This window comes from Pelophylax lessonae (assembly GCF_965119305.1).
Source record: "Pelophylax lessonae genome assembly, chromosome: 8".
Lineage (NCBI taxonomy): Eukaryota > Metazoa > Chordata > Amphibia > Anura > Ranidae > Pelophylax > Pelophylax lessonae.
In genome coordinates this window covers 84,288,754-84,314,679 of record NC_138775.1, presented here as the reverse complement: position 1 = coordinate 84,314,679, position 25,926 = coordinate 84,288,754, and the positions used below count along the sequence as shown (strand labels likewise).

Below are 25,926 nucleotides of genomic sequence, written 5' to 3'. Positions count from 1 at the left end.
ACATACTAGAAGTGTTTTTTTTTTTTTATTCAACCCAGCAGGCTAAAAAAAAAAAAAACCTAGATTTGCGTACTAACACAAGTGATGTTAGTGCGTTAATCTTTCCCGCCGTGCTATTGTATTCTGACAGGGGAATGCCCCCCTTCCAGAACACACTGATCAGTGCTGGTGACCATTGGCTGCCAACACTGATCGGGTGCAGGCTAGATGCTGGTTTTCCAACATTTCAACAGAAGCGGGTCGTACACATGGGCCGAGTCGGCAAGTTCCTGCAGAACTGACCGATTTCATCCAATTTTCTGCCCATGTGTATAAGCCTCAAGGAAAAGGGTGGAGCTCTCAAAAAGTAAGTGACTGCTATGGCCTTCAGCAAAATGCAGCCCTTCTGGAAAGAAGAAACATTTTTTAGTATCTGTGTAAAGTTGAAAACACCTCTGCAAAGTTAACACCTTCTTCAAGCGGCTTCAGTGTGAATAAAAGTGGGAAAGATCCCTATAAATACAGGTTAGCAAGATAACTAAAGCTTAAGTCTTTAAAAAACCTCACTATCATTTACTGTATGTGTGTGTGTATGTGTGTGTATGTGTATATATATATATATATATATATATGTTTTTTTTTTTTTTTTTTCATATGTTATGTCATTATTATTATTATTATTACTATATAGGATTTATATAGCGCCAACAGTTTGCACAGCACTTTACAACATAAGGGCAGACAGTACAATTAAATTAAATACATGTTAGCCATGTAAGTTTAGTTATACGTTTTCTGAAAACTGTGGTTATGTTAAGTAGCTAAGCATATAGCGGCATTCTTCTTTAGGCCGGGTTCACACTGATGTGGCCGCGGGTTCGTGCCTGGGGTCCTGTGCGTGTCTGTTCACTGTTTCAGATGAGAAGCAGGTCCAAATTTTAGCCTGTATTCGCTCCTAAAACTGAGCCAAAGACCCACAGGATCCTTTTTCAGCACACTCCCCGGCCACCCCAGAGCTGTGTGAACTGGCTACATTGAGAACTGGTCACACTCTCCTGTCATGCAAATTGGATGCGGGGAAATCTGCATTAGTGTGAACGCAACATGCTGTTGCATTCAGCCAGTGTTAATCCTGGTCATAGTATTTTACATATAATATATTGTCAAACGTATTGGAATGCCTTCCTTAACACATGCATGAACTTTAGTGGCATGCCAGTCTTAGTCCGTGGGGTTCAAAATTGAGTTGGCCCACCCTTTGCACCAATAACAGCTTCAACTATTCTAGGAAGGCTGTCCACAAGGTTTAGGAGTGTGTCTATGAGAATGTTTGACCATTCTTCCAGAAGCGCATTTGTGAGGTCAGGCACTGATGTTGGAAGAAAAGCTCTGGCTCCCAGTCTCCACTCTAATTCATCCCAAAGGTATTCTATCAGGTTGAGGTTAGGACTTAGGACTGTGCCGTCAGTCAAGTTCCTTCCCCCCCAAACTCGCTCATCCATGTCTTTATGGACCTTTCTTTGTGCACTGGTCAAAATAACTTGGTGGAGGGGGGATTATAGTGTGGGGTTGTTTTTCAGGGGTTGGGCTTGGCCCCTTAGTTCCAGTAAAGGGAACTCTTAAGGAGTCCGCATACCAAGACATTTTGGACAATGTTATGCTCCCAACTTTGTGGGAACAGTTTGAGGATGGCCCTTTCCTGTTCCAACATGACTGCGCACCAGTGCACAAAAAAAGGGTCCATAAAGACATGGATGAGCGAGTTTGGGGTGGAGGAACTTGACAGCCTGCACAGAGTCCTAACCTGAACCTAATAGAACATCTTTGGGATGAATTAGAGCGGAGTCTGCGAACCAGGCCTTCTCATCCAACATCAGTGCCTGACCTCACAAATGCGCTTCTGGAAGAATTTTCAAACATTCCCATAGACACACTCCTAAACCTTGTGAACAGCCTTTCCAGAAGAGTTGAAGCTGTTAATGCTGGAGAGGGTGGGCTAGCTCAATATTGACTGGGACTGGGATGACATTAAATTTCATATCTGTGTGAAGGCAGGCGCCCCCATACTTTTGGTAATATAGTGTACATTATTATATAGTGGGCAGAGTGAACACGTACTGTCCGTATCCTTTCACCTACCTGTGAAATCATCCCCGATTAAGTGGTGAAAAAGCCTATCTGAAAAGGTTTAATGAATGAAAGTTCCCTGCTAATCCAGTCTATGGATTATATGAATACTGTCATATGAATTATGATATATTTTCTGAAAGAGTTTCAGAGTGATTTCTGAAGTTAAATATTCTGTTTAATCCAAAAGGACAATTTTTTCATGGAGTAGACTATGAAATTTCTGATATTCATAGCACCGATGACCCCAGCAAACCAGATGCCACCATGAAAGTAAAGAATAAACTGCTAACTGTGACAAGGTAAAGAAATCAGTACATAGAATGCTTAATGGTGTTTCTGAGGAACACTACCATATTCCAACCCAATAGCAAACTTTTTTCAAATAGAAATGACAGACTTACAGACCATACAGTAAGTGAATTTCAGCTGGTTCCTAACAAATTGTCTACAATTCGATCAGTGGGCGGTCCTGTCAGCACTACTCAGCCCAACGTCCGACTGAAAAGTTGAAGGACCTTCATGGAAATTTGTCAGCTGAACGGTGCCTATATCCATTAGGATGCATGTGCTGTTTAGATATTTTGACGGTGGTGCCGGCTGTCAGAACACAATTGCCATAGCAGGAGATTCGTCCATCCACACTGTTTAATTTGAATGAAGGATTCTGTTAGATTTTTTTTGTTCAGCTTCCTGGCTGAATAAAAAAGGTTCGTGGACATTACTCTAAGTCTATTTAACCGCTTGCCGACCGCCGCACGACTATTTACTGCGGCGGTCAGCCCCTCACAGGCAAAGTGACGTAGTACTACGTCGCTCGCCTGTGAGGCTCTAGGGGGTGAGCGAGCGCGCGCTACCGCCCCCGCTCGTTCCTAAGCAATCCGCGCAAGTGACCGGCGGACCCGATGTCTGCCGGTCACTCGCAATCTCCCCGGGGAAAGGGAGAAAGGCAGGTGGCTAATGTAAACAAAGCCGCCTGTCATTCTCCCCTGTGTAAGAACAGAGATCATACGGTCCTGCTATGTAGGATCGTATGTCTCTGTTGTTACACCACTAGCCACACCCCTTTACAGTTAGAAGCACGCCCCTAGGGACACACTTAACCCCTTGATCACTAATAAAGTTAACCCCTTCCCTACCAGTGTCATTTTTACAGTAACAGTGATATGTATAGCACTGATTAATGTAGTAATGTCACTGGTAACCCCAAAAGTGTCAAAAATGTCAGTCAAGGGTCCGATCTGTCCGCCGCAATGTCGCAGTCCCGCAAAAAAATCGCAGATCGTCGCCATTACTCGTTAAAAAAAAACACCAAAAATGACAGAAATCTTTCCCTTAGTTAGTAAACGCAATAACTTTTGCGCAAACCAATCAAAATACGTTTATTGCGTTTTTTTTTTTTACCAAAACATATGTAGCAGAAAACAAATTGGCCAAAAATGTTAAAAAAATTAGATTTTTAAATTTTTTTGGGGAATTTCATATAAAAAAATGTGAAAAATATTGTTATTTTTTCAAAATTTACGCACTTTTTTGTTTATAGCACAAAAAGTAAAAATCACACAGGTGATCAAATACCACCAAAAGAAAGCTCTGTTTGTGGGAAAAAAAGGTTGTCAATTTCATTTGGGTACAGCGTCGCACTACCGCGCAATTGTCCGTTAAATTCACGCAGTGCGAATCACAAAATAGGGCCTGGTCAGGAAGGGGGTAAAATCTTCCGGGGCTTAAGTGGTTAAAAGATGATTTGCATAATTTAACATGCAGTGTGCAGTTACTGCTAAAGCACACACACAAAAAAATGACTTACTATAGTGCTTGCTATAGTGGGAGAGCTACATAGGGATGCCCAAGTGACCAGTTTGCACTGAATGCTCTCTTGATTGCCCTACTGGGCACCGGTCCTCAGGAAGGATGTGCTGGAACTGGAGAGAGTCCAGAGAAGGGCAACAAAAATAATTAGGGGAATGGAGGACATCAGCTATGAGGAAAGACTACAAGCACTGAACTTATTCTCTCTGGAGAAGAGACGATTGAGGGGGGATATGATATCAATGTACAAATACTGTACTGGCGACCCTAGCATAAGGAACAAACTATTCAGAGTAAGGAAATACAATAAGACACGTGGCCACTCACTAAAACTAGAGGAAAGGCGGTTTAACCTTAAAGTACGTAGGGGGTTCTTCACTGTGAGAGCGGTAAGGATGTGGAATTCTCTTCCACAAGCAGTCGTATCAGCAGGGAGAATTGATAGTTTCAAAAAACTATTAGATGGACACCTTAGAGACCACAACATACAGGGGTATACAATGTACGGTTAACAGCAAACACACACACACATCATAGGTTGAACTGGATGGACTGATGTCTTTTTTCAACCTCACTAACTATGTAACTTTGTAACTATGTACTTACTACACCTCCTTCTTTTATGCCTTTCATTATTAACACAATTATTCAGTACATGATAAACAGAGCGGTAGGGGTTACAGTCTTTTTGGCAAAGCTATGCAGGAAAGGTGCTGAGAACAAGTGCAGAACACACTGTCACATTCTGATGTATCCCTGTATGTGCTCATGTGACATCACAAATGACATGACTACGGACCTCCAAAAGCTGACAATTACTGTCTTTCTTAATTTGGTCATGCACACTAAAACATACTTGTTGCCTAAATATATTTCTGAATGATTATCATAGCTGCAGGGAGTACATAGCCGTACAAGCAAAATATATTATCCATTCCTTTATAATTTAACATAACATGTTATATTAAAATGCTGTAATTAAAAAATAATACGTAATCACTTTTGTATTTCTGTACAGGCATACCCCGCTTTAAGTACACTCACTTTAAGTACACTCGCGAGTAAGGACACAGCTTGTTCAGCTTGGCATGACACTACTCCCGGTTTTTAACATTGGCGTCTATAGGAAATCTTGGTCAGCTTGATATGACACTGCTCCCAAACCATAAGTGACAGGGATACCAAACTTAGGGAGCACCGAGAGAGGACCCAGGACTACAACATATCCTGTTTGTGGCTGGCCAGCTTGCCTAGGTAATCTACTATGTCATAGTCCTGGATCCCCTTAACATGCTCCCCAAGCTTTGTGTCCTTGTCACATGGTTTGGGAGCAATGCCATGTCAAGCTGACCAAGATTTCCTATGGAGCCAGTGTATTTACATGCATTGAGAAATGAAAAAAGGTATTGCTTCACTTTAAGTACATTTTCGTTTTACATACATGCTCTGGTCCCATTGTGTACTTAAAAGTGGGGTATGCCTGTATATGTCCCTTTTGTGGGGAATATACTTAATTTCCTATAGTCTCTGGAACAGGACATGAGAGATGATATACAGTATATCAAAAATGTAAAGAAAGGATACCTTTGCGCTACCAAGTGAAAACAAATAAAAATATTTTTTTTTCAATAAAAATCATAAAGCTGGATACAGCAGCCAATCCCTGTAGTGTGACCACGTACACTGATAATAATGATAAAACAGTATGGAGTGGCGCTATATTTATTAAATGGAAACAGTGAGAGAACACATATGACAATATAAATATATATATATATATATATATACTCATGCTTCAACAAATATAAATGCATGTGAAAAAAAGTTTTTGACTGTAAAAAAATATTTAACCACTTGAGCCCCGGAAGATTTTACCCCCTTTCTGACCAGGCCCTATTTTGCGATTCGGCACTGCATGACTTTAATGGACAATTGCTTTTTTCCCACAAACAGAGCTTTCTTTTGGTGGTATTTGATCACCTGTGCGATTTTTTGATCATGCACTATAAACAAAAAAGAGCGACAATTTTGCAAAAATAACAATATTTTTCACATTTTTTTATATGAAAATCAAATTTTTTTTAACATTTTTAGCCAATTTGTTTTCTGCTACATATGTTTGTTAAAAAAAAAATTGCAATAAGCGTATTTTGATTGGTTTGCCCAAAAGTTATTGCGTTTACTAACTAAGGAAAAGATTTTTGTCATTTTTATTGTTTTTTTTTTAACAAGTAATGGCGGCAATCTGCGATTTTTTTTGCGGGACTACGACTTTGCGGCGGACAGATTGGACCCCTGACTGACATTTTTGACACTTTTGGGGGTACCAGTGACATTACTACAGTAATCAGTGCTATACATATGCACTTTTACTGTAAAAATGACACTGGCAGGGAAGGGGTTAACTTTATTGGAGAAGGAGGGGTTAAGTGTGTCCCTAGGGGCATGCTTCTAACTGTAAAGGGATGTGGCTGTTTGTGTAACTACAGAGATTAACGATCCTACATAGCAAGACCATATGATCTCTGCACTTACACAGGGGAGAATGACAGGCGGCTTTGTTTACATTAGCCACCTGCCTTTCTCCCTCTGTAACGGACGATCGCAAGTCACTCACGTGGGGAAGTTAGGGAGCGAGCGGGGGCGGGAGCGCGCCTCTGGCGGTGCTCGCTCGCCCCCTAGAGCCTCACAGGCTAGTGACGTACCCCTACGTCACTTTGCCTGTGAGGGGCTGACTGCAGCCGTAAATAGTTGTGCGGCAGTCGGCAAGTGGTTAAAGTGAATGTGCAAAAATCTATACACAAATTAGTCAATAAATAGCTATTGACTTTCCTGCTCCAAGTCAGTCATTTGCATATCACAACATCCTGAGTTTTGGGAGTCTTGGGATTTTAGAGAAGACACAGCCACGGTGTAGAAAAAGAAAAAAGGAAGTAGATAAAGTACACTGTGAACGGGCTGACTTGCTTGCCTCCGCACCTGCCCCCGGGGGCGTTTGGAGCTCGGTGTCTATCCCCTGTTTTTTGGACCCTCTGTTGCATTAATGCTAAGATTTGTCTGCAATGGAATAAACCTCTTCAGCCAACAACTGATCTCCATGAGAATGCTATATTATTTGCCTTAAGGTGAGCGGCCACTGCACATATTGGTAGATTGTCAGTTGTTGGGATAGAGCACCTTTATCACCTCTTTTTGGATCTTAGCATTCACGAATTAATAGACTTATTTTGTGGTAATTTATCACCATTGCACATTGAATTTGGACACTTCATCTTGGTTTTTAATTATACAGTATCTCACAAAATGAGTACACCCTTCACATTTTTGAAAATATTTTATTATATCTTTTCATGTAACAACACTGAGGAAATGACACTTTGCTACAATGTAAAGTAGTGAGTGTACAGCTTGTATAACAGTGTAAATTTGCTGTCCCCTCAAAATAACTCAACACACAGCCATTAATGTATAAACCGCTGGCAACAAAAGTGAGTACACCCCTAAGCATAAATGTTCAAATTGGGCCGAATTAGCAATTTTCCCTCCCCGGTGTCATGTGACTCGTTAGTGTTACAAGGTCTCAGGTGTGAATGGGGAGCAGGTGGGTAAAATTTGGTGTTATCGCTCTCACTCTCTCATATCGGTCACTGGAAGTTCAACATGGCACCTCATGGCAAAGAACTCTCTGAGAATTTGAAAAAAATTGTTGCTCTACATAAAGATGGCCTAGGCTATAAGAAGATTGCCAAGACCCAAAAACTGAGCTGCAGCATGGTGGCTAAGACCATATTGCGGTTTAACAGGACAGGTTCCACTCAGAACAGGTCTCGCCATGGTCGACCAAAGAAGTTGAGTGCACGTGATCAGCCTCATATCCAGAGGATGTCTTTGGGAAATAGAGGTATGAGTGCTGCCAGCATTGCTGCAGAGGTTGAAGGGGTGGGGGTCAGCCTGTCAGTGCTCAGACCATACGCCGCACACTGAATCAAAGTGGTCTGCATGGCTGTTGTCCCACAAGGAAGCCTCTTCTAAAGATGATGCACAAGAAATCCCGCAAACAATTTGCTGAAGACAAGCAGACTAAGGACATAGATTACTGGAACCATGTCCTGTGGTCTGATGAGACCAAGATAAACTTATTTGGTTCAGATGGTGTCAAGTGTGTGTCACGGCAACCAGGTGAGGAGTGCAAAGACAAGCGTGTCTTGCCTACAGTCAAGCATGGTGGTGGGAGTGTCATGGTCTGGGGCTGCATGAGTGCTGCCGGCATTAGGGAGCTACAGTTCATTGAGGGAACCATGAAAGCTAACATGTACTGTGACATGGGAAAATAGGTAGGGTCCAGGTATGGTAGTGAGAAGCACAGGGGAAGGGATGGGGGAATGTGAGGAAAATTATCTACCAAACCTGGACAATGGGGATTTGAAAGTGCCACATATATATTAAAAAAATATATTATATCATATAATATTTTAATTTTTTATTTGTACAAAAAATTCATTAAAACACATACAGTTAGGATTAGTGATACATCTGCATAGACAGTCAAACAATCTGAAAATATACAGTATAGCTTGCTGACGGATGTACTGTGACATACTGAAGTGGAGCAGGACCCCCTCCTTCTGAGACTGGGCTGCAGGGCAGTCTTCCAACATGATAATGACCCCAAACACACCTCCAAGATGACCACTGCCTTGCTCAAGAAGTTGAGGGTAAAGGTGATGGACTGGCCAAGCATGTCTCCAGACCTAAACTCTATTGAGCATCTGTGGGGCATCCTCAAACAGAAGGTGGAGGAGTGCAAGGTCTCTAACGTCCACCAGCTCCGTGATGTCATCATGGAGGAGTGAAAGAGGACTCCAGTGGCAACCTGTGAAGCTCTGGTGAACTTCATGCCCAAGGTTAAGGAAGTGCTGGAAAATAATGACACTTTGGGCCCAATTTTAACATTTTAACTTAGGGGTATACTTACTTTTCCTGCCAGCAGTTTAGGCATTAATGACTGTGTGTTGAGTTATTTTGAGGGGACAGCAAATTTACACTGTTATACAAGCTGTACAATCACTACTTTACATTGTAGCAAAGCGTAATTTCTTCATTGTTGTCACATGTAAAAATATATATTTTTATTTTTTTTTATTTTGGGACTTGGATTTATTATTAATTTGCTTAATGGTGTTCAATATTAATTTTCATTCGAAAATTTATTTAGATTTTTGCACATTCACTTCAAATATTTTTTTACAATCGAAAAAAAGTTTTCACATGCATCTATATTTGCTGAAGCACGAGTAATATATATATATTTATATGTATATTTATATTGTCATAGGTGTTACCTCACTGTTTTCCAATTAATAGATATAGGGCTGCTCCATACCGCTTTATCACATGAGAGATTATCCCTCCATCCAATGCACAAACAGCAAAGAAAGAACTGTTTTAGAGATAAAGATTGGCAAGATGGCAAGATTCCCCCCTGTGCAGACACTTGAGCATGAAGGGATGGCACGGTCACACTCTTTTCAAAAAGTGACAGTTTGTACATGGATCTTCTCCCTGTACTGTTGTCACAGGGAGAGGGGGGAACAAAGAGCGGCTGCAGTGGGTGGAACATGTAACATGTTTCCAAAGGTGAACTTACTTAACCACTTAAGCCCCGGAAGATTTTACCCCCTTCCTGACCAGGGGGTATTTTGCGATTCGGCACTGCGTGACTTTAACGGACAATTGCGCAGTCGTGCCACACTGTACCTAAACTAATTTGACGTCCTATTTTTCCCACAAACAGAGCTTTCTTTTGGTGGTATTTGATCACCTGTGCGATTTTTTGATCATGCGCTATAAACAAAAAAAGAGCGTCAATTTTGCAAAAATAACAATATTTTTCACATTTTTTATATAAAATTCCCCAAAAAAAATGTAAAAATCAAAATGTTTTAACATTTTCGGCCAATTTGTTTTATGCTACATATATTTGGTAAAAAAAAAATCGCAAAAAGCGTATTTTGTTTGGTTTGCGCAAAAGTTATCGCGTTTACTAACAAAGGGAAAGATTTTTGTCATTTTTGTTGTTTTTTTTTAACGCATAATGGCGGCGATCTGCGATTTTTTTGCAGTACTGCGACATTGGGGCGGACAGATCGGACCCTTGACTGACATTTTTGACACTTTTGGGGTTACCAGTGACATTACTGCAGTAATCAGTGCTACACATATGCACTGTTACTGTAAAATGACACTGGTAGTGAAGGGGTTAACTTTATTTGAGAGGGTGGGGCTGTGTGTGTCCCTAGGGGCGTGATTCTAACTGTGATTGGCTGTGGCTTGAGGTGTAGGAACAATGATCAACGGTCCTACATAGTAGAACCGTATGATCACTGTTTCTACACAGGGGAGAATGACAGGCGGCTTGTTTACACTAGCCGCTTGCCTGTCTCCCACTGTCACATCGGGTCCGCCGCTCACACGCGCGGGGGGGGGGGGGTCCGTGACCGCACGGGAGCGTGCCTCCGGCGGCGCGCGCTCGCTCCCCAGAGCCTTACAGGCTAGTGACTTACCGGTAAGTCACTTTGCCTGTGAGGGGCTGACCGCCGCAGTATATGTACTTGCGGCGGTCGGCAAGTGGTTAAATATTCATAGTATATTCTTTTGTTATATATGGCCCACAGCCAGTAAATACATTTTGAAACAAGCTCTCACTGACCTCTGTAGCTGCAGCCACTATGAAGCAAATAATTTGTAAAATGTAAAGTAGCACTGAAGTCTTTATGTCTTAGCAGTTCTGCTCACTTTCCCAGTAATGATGTGGCAACCTTCCAGCCTTGTAACCTCTTGTAATCAGACTTTAAGTAACCTTGTCATTAATATGAATATATCCCCCTGCAGAGATGAAAGTTCATACCTACCTCTCCTGCTTCCACTGATCTCCATTGTATTGCGAAGATATAGCTGCAATAAGAATTTACAGCATCCAACAATACCAGGAGTGTCAGATTCCTGTTTATCTAAAGCCTTCTACACATGATCAGATTATCGGACGATCTTTCGTCCATTTTTTGTTGCATGCTAGTCTCATATCAAAAGTGAAGAGGTTACTTTCATACGAAAATTCTCGTACGGCAGAAGTGATATACTATGGGCAGCACAGTGGTGTAGTGGTTAGCACTTTCACCTAGCAGCAAGAGGGTCGCGGGTTCGAATCCCAACCACGACACTACCTGCCTGGAGTTTGCATGTTCTCCCTGTGCCTGCGTGGGTTTCCTCCGGTTTCCTCCCACACTCCAAAGACATGCTGGTAAGTTAATTGGATCCTGTATAAAAAAAAAAAAAAAAAAAAATTGGCCTTACTGTGTATGTATGTGAGTTAGGGACCTTAAATTGTAAGCTCCTTGAGGGCAGGGGACTGATGTGAATGTACAATGTATATGTAAAGCACTGTGTAAATTGACAGCGCTATATAAGTACCTGAAGTAATAAATAATAATAATATCATGTGTTGAATTGTTTTGTATGTGTTCTTTTGTTTCTGAGCATGCCTAGTCTTGCGCCTATGATTTTTTTTCGGTCGAAAACTGTACTAATTAAACAAAAATCGGACGTTGTGTTCACATACAATAAAAATTTTATAGCCTGCACATCCAGTTTTTGTCGTCCGAAAATTCGTAATCGGCTGTCGAAAGCACCATACTAACGATCTGAAAATCAGGAGATTGCTTGTCGGACAAAATTTTACTTCCGATTTTCGTATTGTACCTTTATACACTCTTTGGTTCTTCCCGCTGGCTTCTACACCATCACAGGACATATGTAGGGGTTAGCAGATTGAACTACCACGCACAACAAGGGACCAGGCATAGACACACAAACACACAGAAATGGGTTGCATGCTGAAGATTATTCAGCAGCAGCATCTCTAACATATAGCACAAATTGTTGGCAAATAAGGTGGGGGAGGTAAGCATGCACTCTCTTCTCTGCATGGAACACTTTGTTTTTCAGGTTTAATCTTTCTACTGGATCCTTTTAAATACTTCAGTGTTTTTATGCCCAAAACTGAACTGCATATTCCAGATGAGGTCTTACTAATGATTTGTACAGGGGCAAAATGATCTCTCTCTCTCTCTCTCTGGAGTCCATGCTTCTGTACAAGAAAGGACTTTGCTTGCTTTGGAAACCGCAGCTTGGCATTGCATGCTATTATTAAGCTTAGGATCAACCAGAACACCCAGATCCTTCTCCGCTATGGATTCCCCCAGTTCTACTCCCCCTAGTATGTATGATGCATGCATATTCTTAGCCCATTAAACTTAATTTTCCACATAGTTGACCAATGAAACAGTGCATAGTTGAACAAGCCTGAAGTTAGAAGCTGATTGGCTACCATGCAAAGCTGCACCAGATTTTGCACTCTCCAATTTTAGTAAATCGACCCCACAGTTTTCATTAATTGTGGTGATTATTTTCATTTCAGGGGTATACAAAGAGACTACAGAGATGGCAACACCCAGAAGAGTGAAGAAGTTCCTTGTTGGTTTGTACATAATAATGGAGAAGGGCTGATTGATGGAAACGTTACAGATTACATTGTACAAGATATCTTCAGCATTGTTTAAAACTATATACATTTCAGCTACTGCTCTATGATTCAGTATTGTCTTCTGTTAGACTTTTGATATAGTATTGTGTCTATGTAATGAGTTAACTAGACCCATTAAAGATGCATAGCTTTTTTTTATTAACTCTGAGCAGTGCTGTAAACTTGTTATCTATGTTATATATATCCTGCTGTGTCAGGCAAATGCTGTTATTAGTGCAGAAATTGACTCACAGTGGTACAGCAGGGCACATTTTGTTGTTTCTGCTCTTCTGATGTCACCAGGAGTTGCTCCTAAACTGTCTGTGACAGATACAGTATTTAAAGCTGGCCATAGATGAGAATTTTTTGTTTAGTTTTTTGTGGGCTAAGCGAAAAAAAAAAAAAAAAAAAAGTACGGATTTCTGCATCCACCTCACTTGTGTAGATGGAGTAATCTTTCCACTGGGTCATTGCATTCTTTCAGCAAGACTTGCTGCTGTCAGAATACACTGATCAGCAGGTGCAGCCGATTGGATGAAGCTTCTGATTAGCAAGAGTTTTTTTAGCATGTCCCTTCAACAGAAGTCTATCAAGGGACAGCCACCCACTGATCAAAATCCGTCCCATACTGGCTGAACAGGATAAATTTGGATCTGTCTATGACCAGCTTAAAATATGATGCTCGGCTGGCTGAGTGATGACATTTTTATTTTAATACTTACTTAATAAATATTTTTGTGCTAAGTTTTGAGTTTCTGTGTGTTTTATGTATATATAGTAACAATTTTAAGAGTGAGTTAAAGCAGAACTCCAGACAGATATAAAAATAATCAATACATAAAGCAGATTTGTATTTCTTCAAAAAATACCTACAACTAGAATAAGCACCCGAATGTGTAAATACATCAGCCTCCTGTAATCTCCTCTACAGCAGTATTCATACTGGGAGAGGGAGGAGCAGCCATTAAAGCCAATCAGACTCTGTTACATGCACATGAGCTCACAAAGGAACGTGCAGATAAGAGGAGAGAGAAGAGTTGAGGACTTACCTGTGTTTTTCTGCTCCTTCAGTTTACAATCAGCAGGCTATGGGTAGTTAGGTGACATGACCTACCCAACACCAGTGCACTTTTTTATATTTCAACTGATTTTTAAACTAATTCGCATTTGGCACCTACAATAGGATAAGATGCCATTCACCACAACTGTTCATTAGACCATGTTCCTGCCTGTTAACTGCAGAAATTATATATATATAAACCAAAAGCATAGGGATAGATGCGTCTGCTGGCTGAATATAGAGTGTAGCATCTCAGAAAGCATACAGTGGGTACGGAAAGTATTCAGACCCCCCTTAAATGTTTCACTCTTTGTTATATTGCAGCCATTTGCTAAAATCATTTAAGTTCATTCTTCTTCCTCATGAATGTACACATAGCACCCCATACTGACAGAAAAACACAGAATTGTTGACATTGTTGCAGATTTATTAAAAAAGAAAAACTGAAATATCACATGGTCCTAAGTATTCAGACCCTTTGCTGTGACACTCATATATTTAACTCAGGTGCTTTCCATTTCTTCGGATCATCCTTGAGATGGTTCTACACCTTCATTTGAGTCCAGCTGTGTTTGATTATACTGATTGGACTTGATTAGGAAAGCCACACACCTGTCTATATAAGACCTTCCAGATCACAATGCATGTCAGAGCAAATGAGAATCATGAGGTCAAAGGAACTTCCTGAAGAGCTCAGAGACAGAATTGTGGCAAGGCACAGATCTGGCCAAGGTTACAAAAAGATTTCTGCTGCACTTAAGGTTCCTAGGAGCACAGTGGCCTCCATAATCCTCAAATGGAAGACGTTTGGGACGACCAGAACCCTTCCTAGAGCTGGCCGTCCGGCCAAACTGAGCTATTGGGGGAGAAGAGCCTTGGTGAGAGAGGTAAAGAAGAACCCAAAGATCACTGTGGCTGAGCACCAGAGATGCAGTCAGGAGATGGGAGAAAGTTGTAGAAAGTCAACCATCACTGCAGCCCTCCACCAGTCGGGGCTTTATGGCAGAGTGGCCCGACGGAAGCCTCTCCTCGGTGTAAGACACATGAAAGCCCGCATGGAGTTTGCTAAAAAACATCTGAAGGACTCCAAGATGGTGAGAAATAAGATTCTCTGGTCTGATGAGACCAAAATAGAACTTTTTGGCCTTAATTCTAAGCGGTATGTGTGGAGAAAACCAGGCACTGCTCATCACCTGTCCAATACAGTCCCAACAGTGAAGCATGGTGGTGGCAGCATCATGCTGAGGGGGTGTTTTTCAGCTGCAGGGACAGGACAACTGGTTGCAATCGAGGGAAAGATGAATGCGGCCAAGTACAGGGATATACTGGACAAAAACCTTCTCCAGAGTGCTCTGGTCCTCAGACTGGGCCGAAGGTTTACCTTCCAACAAGACAATGACCCTAAGCACACAGCTAAAATAAGGAAGGAGTGGCTTCACAACAACTCCGTGACTGTTCTTGAATGGCCCAGCCAGAGCCCTGACTTAAACCCAATTGAGCATCTCTGGAGAGACCTAAAAATGGCTGTCCACCAACGTTTACCATCCAACCTGACAGAACTGGAGAGGATCTGCAAGGAGGAATGGCAGAGGATCCCCAAATCCAGGTGAGAAAGACTTGTTGCATCTTTCCCAAAAAGACTCCTGGCTGTATTAGATCAAAAGGGGGCTTCTACTAAATACTGAGCAAAGGGTCTGAATACTTAGGACCATGTGATATTTCAGTTTTTCTTTTTTAATAAATCTGCAACAATGTCAACAATTCTGTGTTTTTCTGTCAGTATGGGGTGCTATGTGTACATTCATGAGGAAGAAGAATGAACCTAAATGATTTTAGCAAATGGCTGCAATATAACAAAGAGTGAAAAATTTAAGGGGGTCTGAATACTTTCCGTACCCACTGTATGAACGTGAACATGTGATTTTTTCCCATGTAGGACTTAGAACAGACTTACTAATAATTTTCCAACCCCCCTAGCTGCTCCATTTTTTGGGAATGGGGAACATGTTACTCATTCCTCCCCCTCCCATGTGGCATTTCCAGTGGTGACAAGCTACTCAGGTACCTAGTGCTGTCACATAGGGGCAGGGAGATAGTTCCCATTCCTATGTAAGCTGTAAGACAAGACTTTTCAAATATTATAATGTATACATGTTGTGTGATTGGATAAAACAATTCAGGGGGGTTTTTAGTGGAGAGCAGTCTCAAGGGAGGAATGAGGCTGTGTGTCCTAGTCCAGACAAGAGGGTTGGCTGTTCCTTTGGAGTAGTCAGTGCAGGGCTCTAGTCGGCTAGGTCATCCGTGATAAAAACACAGAGCAGGGAACTGAGAGACCATGTTCTCTGCCGGCATGTGAGATGCCATTTCAGGTGCTGACTTTTGACCAATGCTTTGTGGCAGAGCCTTCTTGGTTTTCCCATCACTGTCAGTTTTCTGGCTTTGCCTGTGAAAAAAAAGTTGGCAATATCTAGGCAAGGGAATCCCTTTTAGTTGTTGGGTTTTCGCTGCTTTGTGGCATGAAACAAGAAGCTAAAAAAGCCAATATCTTCGGTTTCTTTTGTGTGCTGGTACAGGGCTCAGTTTGGATGCTTCTTTATTTTGTCATTGCCATTTGAGTTCATAAACAGAGGAATTTTAGGTGGCAATCATCAGCAGTAAGAAATAGTAAGGTATTCAAAAATGTAAAGATTCTTCTCATAAAAAATTAAACCATGCTGATCACATTTTGACAACTGTTTATTAACAAATCAATCACAGAAATAAAATAACTCTTAATAAATTATTACAATTAGTGCCTTGTATTAGTGTATTTCCTAAAGTAAGAACACTCTGTTTATTGTGCTGGTGATAGCATGTGGACACACATCTAAACTAAAGGTTTTTCAGTTAATTTAATAGAAAGAATTGCACACTAATATTTTTTCCTAAGTGACTAGTCTCTAGAAAATATTTTCACCTTGGCTACTGAAGTTGGGTGTTGAGATTATAGAACAAAATGCAACTGACCCTGTACAGTTATGATAGCACAGCTGTCTGTGTAGTGTAGCTCTAAAGTGCATCAGTGGGTTTAGAAAAAGTGTATAAATACATATGCTGCAAACAATGTGATCAAGGAGGGTCAGCACTACCCTTTGTCAATCATAAAGCTACAGGGTATTTTTTGTAAGGGTAATGTTGTAGTGTCACATTGTAGGGTCCGGGGGATGGGGGGGGGGGGTTAGTGCAATGTGGTAGCCTTCTGTCCCAGGAATGAATGAGTGGGTGGCTGTCCTGTGGAGGCATGTGTGATTGTCCATCTTGGGGAGCACCAACCCTAGAAGAGAGGGCACGTAGGTGGCTTTCAGGCCCTAGCTAGGTGTATTTAGGTTTCATCCATTCCCAGAAGGAGGGTGAATAGATGCATTTCACCTTATTGCCACCGTGCTCAAGAGGCAAAAGCCCCCCCAAAACCATGATGCAGAACAGGAGACATACTATGACAAATAAACCAAATGAATTACTTTATAGCAGAGAATATAAGTTAAAGTCTTAAAAGTAAAAGTCTGGCGGTATTAACTCTCTCAGCAGCTTTGAGTCCTCCCCAATCTTTGCACACCCACATCTAATGCATAAAGTTTTCTGCCAATATGTCAGTAGGCTTAGATAGTTTATCTGCTAACACTGCCATAGTAATAGGAAAACTGCATGGGGGAACATATAACACATCCAAACCTTTAATACTAAAAGAACCAACTATAGTGCCTATCCCTCCACTCTTTTTTAGCTTTATTGTACGAATTAATGCTGCTTCAATATGTTCCATTTGATAAACAGCAGTTACTTAGTCAATGTAAACTTAAAATGTTTTCAAGGTGTTTACAATACACAACTTTTAAAAAGTGTTTTAGCTTTTCCACAAGTAATACATTTTAATATATAAAATCAGGGCGCCTTGGCTATAATTAATAAAAATCAGTGCTCCAGTGTTTATCAGGCTCAGTTTCTCCACTCAAAACAATACACAGTATTTTAAATGTACTGTAGTTACATTTTTTAAAACAAAAATGTAGTGTGTAAATTATTGCCTCAAGTAGTAAGTTACATGGCAAACCAAGGTTTTTTGTTTATCTTGGTTTATATCCTAGGTTCATGTGTCTCCGCTGAGGCTTTATCAATAAGGCCAAGGTTGTGCAGGTTGAGAATGGAATCCGCAATTATCCGTGCAGTTCTCTTTTGGTATCCACCAGAGGTGACCATCAGGATAGGAATTGAGCGACTCCTTGCAATGCTGAACACAATCTCATCCCTTTTTATAATGCCCTAAATAATAAATAATAAACAGACTTAGTTCTTAAAGCACATCTACACTTCATCTGAGCACCATAAACATTATTATTTTTTTTTTTAATACTAAAAAAAAACCTCACTCCTCCATCTCGTTATGCTTTATTTTGTTGGGAAATCACTGTGAAAAACACCCCCCAGCATTTCTGGCCGTGGCCATCTTGAGTTAGGGCAAATCATTTGTGTAGTATTTACTTCCTGGAATCCATCTGCCCTTAGCTCAGACATGCAGACAGGAGGCTGTGCTTAGCTACGAAAACCCCTCATCCCCTCAGACTTCTGGGATGTCTGACATCATTTGCCTAGGCAAAGAAACCAGGAAATAACAGAAGAAATGTAATAAAAAAAAAAGTTTAAAGTGGTTGTAAACCCTTTTATATACCCAATGGAATGACTGGCCACAGGTGATAGATACACAGAGATGAAACAAATCCTCCTACATAAGTTGTACCTGTTTATCTACAATTTTATATTCTCCACAGAGATTCAAAGTCCAGAATTTTTAAAGCTTTTCTGAGCTTTTAGAAAAAAGGGGCAGAGAGCTGAAATTATATAATGCAAAGCTATTAGAGCTGATTGGAGGGAAGGGGCACAACCCGTGAAAAAAACCCAAATCAAATGACAGTCCTGGGAGTGGAGAGGCCCACAAAATGCCAAACCCAATTCAGAGGAAGGGCATCCTAAAACCAGTCTTATAAAAAAAAAAGTTGACCGCCTTAACCATTTGCCAACCAGCCGCTGTAGTTTTATGGCGGCAGGTCGGCTCTGTCCCATGAAATGACATACCTATATGTCGCTTCGCGGGACCACCAGCGGGGCCAGGGGTGCACGTATGCCCATTCGCCACAGGGAAAGCTGATCAGCGCTCTGGCGGCCGCCATTGCCGCCAGGCACTCACGATCGTTCCCTGTGGAGACAGAGCGGCGGTCTGCCATTGTAAACATTTGTTTAGTGTTTCCTCTTATTTAGGAACACAGGTCTCTGTGTTCATGCAGCAAGCCCATCCCCTCCGCAGTTAGAAAGCACCCCCTAGGGACACATTTAACCCTTTGATTGCCCCTGGTGTTAACCCCTTCCCTGACAGTGTCATTAGTACAGTAACAGTGCATATTCTTAGCACTGATTACTGTAGCAATGTCATTGGTCCCACTAAAAGTGTCAAAAATGTCAGTTAGGTGTCTGATCTGTCCGCCGCAATGTCGCAGTCCCGTTAAAAATTGCTAATCGCCACCATCACTAGTAAAAAAAATTACAGAAATCTTTCCCCTAGTTTGTAGATGAGATAACTTTTGCACAAACCAATCAATATATACTGATTGGGATTTTTTTTACCAAAAATATAAAGCACAATACAAATTGACCTAAAATTATGAAAAATTTTGATTTAAATGTTTTTTTTATTGGGAATGTTATAAAGCAGAAAGTAAAAAATATTGTTTTTTTTTTCTTTTCAGAATTGTAGTTTTTATTTTGTTTATAGCGCAAAAAATAAAAATCCCACAGGTGATCAAATACCACCAAAAGAAAGCTCTATTTCTGGGAAAAAAGGACATCAATTTTATTAGGGTACATCGCTGCACAATTCTCAGTTAAAATAATGCAGTGCCTTGCCGTTCACGGTATTTGTTAACTGTATAAGGATATTGATATTCTTGTTCTGGCAACGATCTACTATCCAGATACTGTACTGTTTTTATAACATTCGCCTTGTGGTGTAAGGAGATATGGTGCTGTTTTATGTATTACTACTGTTCTATTTGTTATATTTATTTTCTCTTTAAAACTCAATAAAAACTATTGAAACTAAAATAATGCAGTGCCGTATCGAAAAAAAATGGCCTGGTCATTAAGGGGGTAAATCCCTCCAGTCGAGAAGTGGTTAAAGAAGCCCCCAATCATTGGAGGGACAAAGCATGTAGGCAGTTGCAGGTGTCTTTTTCCTCCCCTCCATGGCTTACACCTCCGTTTGCCCAGCATATCACTGATGACACTGACCAGGCATAGGTAATGAGTGGGACTTTGGTAGCGTAACCACCTGTAATTACTACCTCATTCCAGCTGAAGGACTGCCAACAGCACTGTCTGTATGCCATACAGCAGAACCGAGCAATGCGGCATGGAGCCAGAGCACCATGGTGTACACTGTGACAGTGCTAAGCCTGTATACTGGCAGAGTAGATCACACACAGAGAGAAGAGTTCCCTTGATCGGACCGGAGGTGGTGAGAGTCGATGTTTACACATGAATAATACTGAATATATCAGTGAACTATTCTATAGCTTACTCAGCCCCTTCCAGCAGAACCAATCACCTGTGGCCACGGAGGAATATCTCCTCCCAGGATCGGATCTAGCAGAGAGGAGAGGGATTGGAGTTTGGGAGAAGTCAGAGGTGTCAACATTTGCTTCATACAGACACAAATTTAGTTCCATCTCTATCACACCACCACCGACTATTGTGCTCTGCACCACTGCTTGTCTCAAGTGCAGAAGGTGGAATGGGTCATCTGTCAGTTTTCAGGATCCGGTCAATATAGACCTTATGTATGCATAAGACTCTTTCTTTCATAGGCTGTCCAATATCCCCATATTTAGCCTGGTCAGGAACATGCAGGGCATTAGCTTCCTTCAGTAGCAACAAACTGGAGCATGTCATCTGCTGGGGGAGGGGAGGGGAGGATTGGGACTGTGGGGGAGTTCAGGTCATATAGCATAGTCTGAGATGCTGGAGTGGGTGGAGGAGCGCTTGGGCGGGATGGGGTAACAGACACACTTGGTCTGTGGCTTTTGTATTCTTGATGTCCAATAAATTATTTTTGGAGATAGAAATGACACTTAGTGCTTTTAATTGAGACAAGTACACATTATAGAGGGATATGCTTTGTTCATATTTCACGTCTGAGGTTTACAACCACTTTAAAGAATTAAATATTATATACTATCCTAGCTATTTACTAATGCTAGCAGCATAAGGCTTAAAAATAGCATATGCTGTTCAAGAGAGTGAAGATCTGCTTAAGGCAAAAGTCAGGTATCAGGGTTAAAGTACAGTCAGGTCCATAAATATTGGGACATTGACACAATTCTAATCTTTTTGGCTCTATACACCACCACAATGGATTTGAAATGAAAAGATGTGCTTTAACTGCAGACGTTCAGCTTTAATTTGAGGGTATTTACATCCAAATCAGGTGAACTGTGTAGGAATTACAACAGTTTGTATATGTGACTCCCACTTTTTAAGGGACCAAAAGTAATGGGACAATTTGCTGCTCAGCTGTTCCATGGCTAGGTGTGTGTTATTCCCTCATTATCCCATTTACAAGGAGCAGATAAAAGGTCCAGAGTTAATTTCAAGTGTGCTATTTGCATTTGGAATCTGTTGCTGTCAACTCTCAATATGAGATCCAAAGAGCTGTCACTATCAGTGAAGCAAGCCATCATTAGGCTGAAAAAAACAAAACAAACCCATCAGAGAGATAGCAAAAACATTAGGTGTGGCCAAATAAACTGTTTGGAACATCCTTAAAAAGAAAGAACGCACCGGTGAGCTCAACAACACCAATAGACCCGGAAGACCACGGAAAACAACTGTGGTGGATGACCGAAGAATTCTTTCTCTGGTGAAAAAAACACCCTTCACAACAGTTGGCCAGATCAAGAACACTCTCCAGGAGGTAGGTGTATGTGTGTCAAAGTCAACAATCAAGAGAAGACTTCACCAGAGTGAATACAGAGGGTTCACCACAAGATGTAAACCATTGGTGAGCCGCAAAAACAGGAAGGCCAGATTCGAGTTTGCCAAACAACATCTAAAAAAGCCTTCACAGTTCTGGAACAACATCCTATGGACAGATGAGACCAAGATCAATTTGTACTAGAGTGATGGGAAGAGAAGAGTATGGAGAAGGAAAGGAACTGCTCATGATCCAAAGCATACCACCTCATCAGTGAAGCATGGTGGTGGTAGTGTCATGGCGTGGGCATGTATGGCTGCCAATGGAACTGGTTCTCTTGTATTTATTGATGATGTGCCTGCTGACAAAAGCAGCAGGATGACTTTTGAAGTTTTTCGGGCAATATTATTTTCGGGCAATATTATCTGCTCATATTCAGGCAAATGCTTCAGAACTCATTGGACGGCGCTTCACAGTGCAGATGGACAATAACCTGAAGCATACTGCGAAAGCAACCACAGAGTTTTTTAAGGGAAAGAAGTGGAATGTTTTGCAATGGCCAAGTCAATCACCTGACCTGAATCCGATTGAGCATGCATTTCACTTGCTGAAGACAGAACCCAAGAAGAAGCAGGAACTGAAGACAGTTGCAGTAGAGGCCTGCCAGAGCATCACCAGGGATGAAACCTGTGCGTCTGGTGATTACTATGCGTTTCAGACTTCAGGCTGTAATTGACTGCAAAGGATTTGCAACCATGTATTAAAAAGTGAAAGTTTGATTTATGGTTGTTAATATGTCCCATTACTTTTGGTCCCTTAAAAAGTCGGAGGCACATATACAAACTGTTGTAATTCCTACACCGGTCACCTGACCTGGATGTAAATACCCTCAAATTAAAGCTGAAAGTCTGCAGTTAAAGCACATCTTGTTTGTTTCATTTCAAATTCATTGTGGTGGTGTATAGAGCCAAAAATATTAGAATTGTGTTGATGTCCCAATATTTATGGACATGACTGTATATAGAAGTGGAATATATTGTGCTAAAAGTATGAGCTATGATAATTTGGATAACCAATTCTGTAATTTGTGTTTTAGTATGGAAAGAGTAAAGAAGGAATTTACCCCCTTTTAAGTCCTAAGGAGAGATCTCCTTAAATAAACGGTGTAATTGTCCCAAACATTTTGCAACAGTAGTTCCCTGTAAAAGAAGAAAATACACTCACTGCTCAGGTGGCCCATGCCATTCACCTTAGCTCTATTCCAGGGATGAATCCTCTATCAAAATCTTTACCATTCAACACCTCCTGGAGTGTTGGATGGTTGTGTACCACACGACGTGTTGTAGTTACGCCCTCCAACCCTTATATCACTGTTGTGTCCTGTAGTAATGTAGGGGTCAGAGAAGGGAACACTGTGCAGAAGGTGTGTCCCATTCCTGTAGATAGGGATCTCTGCACTCTATGTGAGAGCAGCAGTCCTGATCTCCAGCTTACTGCTGGCCCAGGCCAGCTTAATAGAAGGCTGATGCAATAATAAATTATAACACATTTATGACAAAAGAAAAAGACCTACACATATGTCATTTTGTATCCAGCAGGACTGTGTTAGAGCAATAAAATAGTTAAAGTGGGCTCCAAATACCTATGAAGAATTCTCTAGAGCAGGGTGTCATACTCAATTTCATCACGGGCCACATCAGCATTATGGTAGCCCTCAAAGGGCTGGATGTATCTGTAAGACTAGATGTCCAAAACAACCCACCCCCGTTACATCAGATGTCAAGAGCTCCCCCACCATCAAAAGGGAAGATTCCCCCCACCCTCCCCTACAACACAGTGCACCTCCCTTACCTTGTGCTGCTGCCAGGAAGAAGCTGGGGTGGAGCTGGGAAGCAGAAAGTGCAGGGTCTGGAAGAGGACTGGAGGCAGCTGCTGGAGTCTGCTGAATGCCAAGACCAGGTGAGGTAGAGATGAGGGGGTGTTATGGCTGTACAGAGAGGCGCAGGATCTGTAGGTGGATTTCTGTCATCCTCTCTGCTCCCGACTGCTGGGGGGAGGGGCAGAGACGAACCTCTCCACAGCTGCACAGAGAAGTGCAGGATCTGGCAGGATAGTTCTGTCCTCCTCTCTGCTGCCAACAGCTGAGATAATGTGGGGCAGAGACAAGCTGCAAGAGAAGTGCGAGGGCCCCCGGGCCTTGTGTTTGACACATGTGCTCTAGAGGGTAGATAATCTACTGATCATTTTTGTGTGCTAAGCCTTCTAGTGGATTTGCTATGAGAATATAGGACACCAGTAGTCTGCAGTCAGCTATCAGTAAAGGATTTGTAATGCTTAGTGTACAGTATTATATACAGTATGATAATATCATGATATGTGATGTGTGTGTACTTATAGTAGAGATTATAACACTTACTTGAGGGGAAATGGAGAGACCTCCAAGTGGATCTCCATCCAGTATATCAGTCCCTGCATTGTAGACTATAACATCTGGGGTCACCTCATTTAATGCTCCTTTCACATGTGTTTCCACTTTCTCTAGGTATTCCTTGTCCTCTGTGCCCCAGTCCAATTCAATCCTCCGTTTTATTGCTCCTGCATAGTTTGAAAAGTGAAATCATGATTTAAGTTTTAAAAGAGAGATTCCTTCTGAAAGTCGTACAGCAACCAAATATTCTACTTTAATTGTCTAACCTACAATAAAAGCAACTAACTGCTAAATATGAAAACGTCCACTATTTGTACCATCTAACCCTGTCTACTAAAATTCAGCACACAAAATGTTTCTATTGTTACGAATATTACCAAATAATTCCCAGGCAAATTTTGTTTCAGATTGGATCTTTTAGACCAGCATTGATTGTAAATGTGTATTGTACATGTGTTGTGTAAATATAGCCATTCATGATCGGATCATCTTTAAAGTAGTATTAAACCCTCAGGCTCGGTTCACACTACTGCAACCTCAAAGTTGCGCGACTTAAGATGTGACTTTGCCAGGCAACTTCCTGGCGATTTGATTCGACTACTACTTTAATGCGACTTTGTAGCGAGGGAGGGGCTACACCGCAGGGAATGCAATATAGATGAGGATCCGACTTGGGGGCAACTTCCATTAAAGTCTAAGGGCACAAGTTGAATAGAAGTCACCCTAAAGTAGTACAGGAATCTTTTCTAAAGTCGGAGAGACTTCAGTAGTGCTAATTAAGACAGCTCTCATTGATTAACATAGGATTTCACACATCATGTGACTTGGGGTTTCACAAGAGCACAATAAAATGAACATTCCCCAGTAAAGGGTTTGTCAAAATTCTTAACCCAGCACTTGCAGTTTACAACTTTTCAATGCTGCTGACTCCTGCTCTCTCAGTGCTGATTCCCTGAACTTTTGGTCCTCACAGAAAAGCATAAGAGTAGACAGTGCAGTCTCAGGCTAATCTTTTAGCTTGGAGAAGAAGGGAGGGGGGAAGAGGAGACAGGGGAGTGCCTTGGTATCCTAGGCTATGGTGCTGTGTGTTTCAGTTGATGCACACTGCATAGAGTAACAAAGCTCTAGTCCCGGAATGCAAGGATGACGCCGTGCTGCAACAGAGAGGAGACACTCTGAAACAGTTAACATAAGTCTCATTTAAACAAGCGGGGCAGAGGGGGGATCGGGATGCATCCTGGCGATGAGCCAGAGCAGCCAGCACAAACCAGCACCTAATCTTTTCTCCTTACAGCCAAGGTATGGCAATCTTATTATTTTACATATCAGCACTGGCTTTTGATGTTAAATGAGGTTTATTATGTGTATATTAGGCGGGAGAATGATGTCATCATAGGTGGGTGTCATCTAAATGCACTGTTTTCTATTGGTGGTATGTCTCTATATATTCTCTGCTCACGAACTGCACTGTATCACATGCCTGACGAAGGGGTCCTGTGCGGCTCCGAAACATTGCACTATTTTTCTGATGTGATCTTATCTTGAATAAAGTTTTTTTTGGACTGCTTTTGCAAGATCCTTGGTGTGCTGGCGAATATGTATCTACTTATAACTAATCCAGTTGCCAACTGGTGATCGCTTCAGCACCCAGTATACAAGAGCCTACAAACCAGGAAGGTGTGCGATAGGAATATGAACTATATAGCTTAAGGCTCCTTTCACACTATCCGTCCGTCGGACGGATTCCGTTGTTCTCAGCGGGGGATCGAGCCGCCGATCCCCCGCTGAGCAGGAGGATGACAGCTGTGTCTCCGCGCTGTGTGCGGAGACACAGCTGTCAGTTCCCCATGCATCTCTATGGGGGAAATCGGATGGGAACGGACCGTCGGTCCGTTCTTATCCGATCCCATCTGATCCGATCCGCTGGACGGATGGAAAAT

At 41.6% G+C, this 25,926-nt stretch overlaps 2 protein-coding genes across 4 annotated transcripts in view; one reads left to right on the top strand and one right to left on the bottom strand.

The window, feature by feature from the left end:
* The window catches only part of LOC309562155 (inter-alpha-trypsin inhibitor heavy chain H3-like), a gene marked incomplete at both ends in the record, with an annotated part of 120,217 nt that extends 107,681 nt beyond the window's left edge, over positions 1-12,536 (top strand). Inside the window, 2 exons of the mRNA XM_082266278.1 lie at positions 2,297-2,408; positions 12,395-12,536. Of these exons, the coding sequence (XP_082122404.1) occupies positions 2,297-2,408; positions 12,395-12,536 (254 nt within the window). The remainder of the gene's footprint in view (positions 1-2,296; positions 2,409-12,394) is intronic.
* A 4,680-nt stretch (positions 12,537-17,216) lies between these two features.
* The window catches only part of HDAC11 (histone deacetylase 11), a 77,913-nt gene continuing 69,203 nt past the window's right edge, over positions 17,217-25,926 (bottom strand). For all 3 annotated transcript variants that reach the window (XM_082265209.1, XM_082265208.1, XM_082265207.1), the window contains 2 exons: positions 23,975-24,153; positions 17,217-17,858 (listed from right to left, as the gene is read on the bottom strand). In XM_082265209.1, coding sequence (XP_082121335.1) covers positions 17,673-17,858; positions 23,975-24,153 — 365 coding nt within the window. In that variant the 3' untranslated portion in view covers positions 17,217-17,672. The remainder of the gene's footprint in view (positions 17,859-23,974; positions 24,154-25,926) is intronic.